Source organism: Agrilus planipennis, unplaced genomic scaffold, assembly GCF_000699045.2.
Source record: "Agrilus planipennis isolate EAB-ADULT unplaced genomic scaffold, Apla_2.0 scaffold345, whole genome shotgun sequence".
NCBI classification, from domain to species: Eukaryota; Metazoa; Arthropoda; class Insecta; order Coleoptera; family Buprestidae; genus Agrilus; species Agrilus planipennis.
Window position 1 is genome coordinate 29117 of NW_020439046.1, and position 5999 is coordinate 35115.

Genomic DNA, 5999 nt, shown 5'->3' on the forward strand with positions numbered 1-5999 from the left:
ATGGGGAAAAGGCAGATAGGTGGAAAGAATATTTAGAGAATCTATACGCAGGCCATGGGTTAGGAGATATATTAGACAAGGAAAATAGTCTATAGATAGATGAGCTAGATCATCCCATAATGAGAAAAAAATTCGATGTAGCATTAAAAAACATAAAGAATAAGAAGGTGCAAGGTATAGATGAGATACAGGGGGAAATTCTTAAACATGCAGGACAAGAGGTTAGACATCACATGTTTAAGCTAGTTAGTCACATTTACGAGACGGGGAAAGTCCCAGAGGATTATAAACGGAACGTGGTAGTAACCATACCTAAAAAGATAGGTCTGGATAAGTGCAAGACATTTAGAACAATTAGCGTAACTTCCCATACGTCAAAAATCATAATAAGAATTGTACCGAGGAGGATAGAAAAAAGGGCGGAAGAATTGTTAGGGGAAGATCAATTTGGGTTTAGAAGAAACAGAGGAACGCGGGAGGTCGTTCTAGCTTTACTGGTAACAATGGAGAAATCGACAGAAAAAAGAAATAGTGAAAAAATAAATAGAAGTAAAACAAAAATACTGGTATATAATGGAAGAAAAAGTAGGGAAAGAGCGAATATAAAGATAGAAGACGAAAAATTAGAAGAAGTGACCGATTTTAGGTATCTAGGAAGTCAGGACGGAAGGAATAGTAGGGATACAAAGCAGAGGAATGTGCAGGGTCGAGTCGCTTTCAATAAAAAGAAGTCATTTCTATCCTCGCCAACGGTTAATTTATAAATTCGAAAAAGATTGTTAAAGGTGTATATTTGGAGAGCGGCTCTGTACGAGTGCGAAACATGGACGATTAGTGCGGCGGAAAAGAAGGAGCGTGGTGTCACAGGCGGATGATGAGGATAACGTGGATAAGGAAGGTTAAAAATGAAGAGGTGTTAGAAACAATAGGAGAATAGAAGACTGTGGAAGTCAATAAGAAGTAGGCGAGATAGGTTGGTAGGACACTTTCTCGGGCATGAAGGTCTAGTCAAAGACATATTAGAGGCAGAAACAGGATTTAGAAGGGATGAAGATAGACCAAGATTAGATTACTGTTCGCAAATAGTTAAGGATGTGGGATGTTCAAGTTTTAGGGAAATGCGAAGATTAGCTCAGGATAGGAAAGAGTGGAGGTGCGTGTCCAACCAATGATAGGAGTGACGACCTTTCGATGATGATAAAAATTATTAAAATAAATAAATTCGTAAATGTTGTAGGAAATGTACTTTATTTCGTATAGCTTAATAATAAATGGGTTCATCGTGTTCACTATTTCACCTTAAGAATTGTTTGATGTAGATTTTTCTTGCATCATTGTTTATTCCGCGTCTATGAATCAACAGATGGTGCCTTTTCCTATCATGCTGGCTCCCCTAGGTACATGACAGGTGCCCCCTTGCCTTCAACCGACTCTCACCCCCTTAGACTAAAAACCACACGTGTATTATGTGTGCAGGAATAGTATAGGAATTCGAAGGGGCCGTTATTACAAATGCTTCTATACAAAAAGTACAGTACATATTATACATAGACATATGTATATTGGTGTATATATATGTATTTGCATTTGTACCCGCAATCAAAAGGGACCGTTATTTTATAACGTTTTCATCTTACAAGCAATGGGTCTTTGGCAGTATGTCATACCGTCAATGTTTTTGATAATCATGAAGGTTTTTTGTTCGAGTTTTGTTTATAGTAATAATTTTTTGTAATATTCAATTCAATATGTCAATAAATATTGTCGGATCTGAACTATGATAAATTACTAAATAATTAGCTCAGAATTAAAAGATTATCAGAATTGTTGATTAGAAAGTTGACCAGCGTTAAATACAATTTTAATTTTTAAATCCTAATGTAGTCAATTTTGTTTTCAGACAGGATCACCGGTATTACGAACGATAACGCCGCAAAAAGTTATCACAAGTAAGTTTTATATTATATGTTACTAAACGCTGTCTAGAATAAAAGAATTAATATAAAAAATTAAATATAATGTCAGTAGGGTCATATACACAAGCGTAAATGACTTAATCACGTATGTTTGGTTACATACAGACCCTAATCTGTAGCCTGTAGTTTCAACACACAATCTACAGAGTGACGTTATTTTGTTCCCTTCGATAAAATTTAAAAAGCATTTTGAGTCGATATCCCGGAGTTTTGGCTACTTTTTTTACTAGTTGATCTAATTAGCGTATTGAAGTTACGCTTTAATTAACCTTAAGAAGGTATCTTTCGTTCAGTGTTAGACTGGATATTTTAATTACATTGAAAATTTCGTTTTAATTAAATTAAAGCTGTAATTAATTCATTTACGCAAATAAAATTTCCTAGTTTCACTTTTCGCAGCATCGATCTACATACCAAAAAAAAATTATGATACAGACCTGATTTTGAAAATCTAAACGGTCAAATAATTTTGTAATTTATATAAATTTATGCTGTACAAATGACAACAAAACGTCAGAATTGGTAATCCAAAATGGCTCGTGTTGCCAATCGTTCGATTGCGGATTATCGTATTTAATTTTTTTTTAGAAACGTCGTTACCAGCAGGTACTTTAGCCCGACTATCACAGAAAGGACCAGATGGACAGTATATCCAAAGGACAGTTAGATTAAATCCGTCAAATGTAAGTTTTCCAATCTCATCCGGATTTGTTGGTAATAATTGTTGATATAGCGTAAGTTATTTTCGTAGCATAATTTTAAAATAATAAACGCATCCACACCTCAAAAAGTACAAATTCAAAGTCCAGCAGCGATACCGGTCGTACCGCAAACGTCTCCGTCGAATCAGACCACGACGGCGAAAATGTATATTTCGCCGCCAATTTTGGACCACAGTGGGGCCAGAAAGCGACAAGACACAATCGATGCCGATTTTGCACCAGAGTAGTAAGTTTTATAATGTCGTATATATATAAAAAATTACGTATTTATTTAGCCGGTATATTCATAATAATAACCGTATATATTACCAGAGTACGAACTCGCCCCAATCAACGAACGACGGTAATCGCTGATTGGATACACCTCGCTCGCTAACTTGCAGTCACGCTACTAACTTCATACAGTCAATTTTTTGTCAATGTGCGCGCGCAACTTCCGTTGCATTATGAAGTTTTATTTTTCGACTGGCTTATGAGAAGTGTCTCATAAATGATAAAAGCATTCTCAGAAAAATTTTACCTAATTTTTTAACAGCGAACTGATTAATTTGTTGTTACAAAAAATGAGGAGTATTCATAGCGTATAGTTTCACATGCATACAAATGAAGACGTACTCGTTCCTTCAATAGAACCCAAATGTGATTTTTGTTTGTATTAATTAGAGTATCTACTCGCCCACTATGTGCCTTCCTTCAAAAAATAGTATATAAACAATCACCTTTCACAAAGTTAAGTGTTCTATAGTCAAAGTCGTTATTTTGGGCACTGTTCTTATAGTTTGCACTTTGACGACAATTGATTGATATTTTTTTTGGAAAGATGGTAATTTTAAAAAGCTAGCCATGCGTTTGGTTAATTTGTATGCTATCCAACTGAATTTTATGAAGGAGTCCACTAAGCATTTTGAATGTATCATAGAATCATACATTAATAACAGAATTAGTGATCCCTGCAGCATATTGTTCGTAGGTGTTCTTATTCACACGTATAGTATGTACATGCATGTACATTTTTTATATCTCCAAATTCGACTTTGCTCTATGTATTGTAGTTAGGCAAAGTTTTTAGTATGTTTGATTAAATTAATGTTCCTTAGTAAACTCTGCACTTTTAGTGTTATCGTATGCGAAATTTCAATGGTACATGCTAAATTTAGCACATAATACAACAGATTAAGTTAATTATCACAAAGTCATTTATCAGAATACTAATATTTTCAATCGTCAACCCATGTTGTGCTATTTTATTATCGTGCCAATTTAATATAAAAAAAAAAACTTAACTTTTACAAATACAACCACATAATTTTACTTGCCGATAAAAAAACAACCCTTTTGATACCATAATATTAAAATATGTAATAAATGTAATGTAAAGCGGTAAAGCGGTTTGCGAATTAGTTTTTTCTTCATGTCTATAAAGATACTGTACGGGGTGTTCTTTCTTTTACTTGTTTTAAACTGTTGATCGTGAAAATCTTACATCTTTCTAAATGATACATAATGAATGGCATTTATATCACCTACATAGCACGAAAACGCCCATACTAATATTTGTTACACTAAATATAGAGGATTATGCAAGGTCAAAATGATCTACTGGTTTTGCCTTTATTCGATTATTCTATTTAATTTTGTGTAATATTAATTTCATATTAGTTAAAAGAATTTAATAATTATTCATAGTGGAACATTCTAATGAACTAAAAATAAGTTGTTTGATTAACGCTAATTTTTAATTTTAATTGGCTATCCATGGATTTTTGACGGAATGTATTCCATTAAAATGTTCTACTTCTATCTAAAGATAGAAAATGAAAAACGATAAAGCCTTTAATAGAATAAAAATCTTAGCCCATTCATTCGTGAAATTATTAACAAAATATAAATGAGAGGATATCTTAAAAATATTTTTCTTAGAATAACACATTAACTTTATGATTAGTAATTTTAACAGAATATTACAGCAAGTTGCTTGACAAAATTCTTGTAATAAAGATTTTGTTTTCAAACCTTGCTTATATTGAACCCGGAGTTTTTCGCAAAGTTATTTTGCAAAATAGATTTCTTTGTAGCCCGATTCTCCGAACAGCATTATGGATTTTATCTCGCTGATGAGCCATTTAAAATAGACCCAAAGGCATGATAGAAAAGAAATACTGATAAAAATTTCACGAGAGCATCTTTTTTTATTAAATGAACGTTCCAGAACATTCTGCATTGTAAATATAAACTGAATTTTATCCAAAAAATATCAATCCTTCTCTTAAATAATTTTAAGTAATTTTTTGTTTGAATGAATATTTATTTTTCAGCAAACGAAGAAAGACAGAGAAGGTTGGCAAAGGGCTTAGACATTTTTCCATGAAAGTATGCGAAAAAGTAAGAAAGAAGGGTACAACTTCTTACAATGAAGTAGCAGACGAATTAGTAGGAGAATTCACAGATGCCATGAACAGTACAATAGCAGACCAGGTACCAAGTACTTTTTTTTTCATTTAAAACCGAAATCATATACATAACGAGAAGCAATGTTTGAGCCCTTAGCTTGGCAAGATCCCTAAAAATTAATGGATTTTGTTTTCATTTTGGGCTTAGATTATTTTTAGAGTTCTAATAACAAGGAAATTTAACCTTTGATGATTTCTTTGTAGTGTATCTCTGCACAATGCATCCACTAGTATATAATGAAAAACGTAACTTAAGAGATTGGTATTTAAACATAGTTTTTTTTCAGCAATATGACCAAAAAAATATCAGGCGACGCGTGTACGATGCGCTTAACGTTCTGATGGCAATGAACATTATTTCTAAAGAGAAAAAAGAAATCAGATGGCTCGGTCTTCCAACGAATTCCCTCCAGGAATGCATACAGCTTGAAAGAGAAAAAAAGAAGCGAATCGAAAGTATCAGGGAAAAGACTCAAAAATTACACGACCTCATATTAAATCAGATCGCTTTCAAAAATTTAGCGCTTCGCAACCAGTACAGGGAGCAAGTGCACGGGTCTCCGGCTCCAAATTCCTTTATTCAGTTGCCTTTTATTGTTGTCAATACAAACAAAAAGACTGTTATCGACTGTAGTATTTCGAATGATAAGTAAGGACATTCGCACTTTTCTTTTGATGATTTTATTTATTATTTCTACTTTATTTCAGGATGGAATATTTGTTTCATTTTAACGATAAGTTTGAAATTCATGACGACGTGTACGTTTTAAAACAAATAGGGATGTTAATGGGTAAAGGAATATTTTTTTAAATATTTTCTTGGTTTTTCATATTTATTTTTTTTTTTTTTT

At 32.9% G+C, this 5999-nt stretch overlaps 1 protein-coding gene across 1 annotated transcript in view; it reads left to right on the forward strand.

Moving 5' to 3' along the window:
* Window positions 1–1848: 1848 nt before the first annotated feature.
* LOC108742596 (transcription factor Dp-2) overlaps window positions 1849–5999 on the forward strand; it is a 6826-nt gene continuing 2675 nt past the window's right edge. The window contains exons 1-6 of the mRNA XM_025976887.1: window positions 1849–1949; window positions 2565–2659; window positions 2728–2924; window positions 5014–5173; window positions 5436–5797; window positions 5857–5950. Coding sequence (XP_025832672.1) covers window positions 2842–2924; window positions 5014–5173; window positions 5436–5797; window positions 5857–5950 — 699 coding nt within the window. The 5' untranslated portion in view covers window positions 1849–1949; window positions 2565–2659; window positions 2728–2841. The remainder of the gene's footprint in view (window positions 1950–2564; window positions 2660–2727; window positions 2925–5013; window positions 5174–5435; window positions 5798–5856; window positions 5951–5999) is intronic.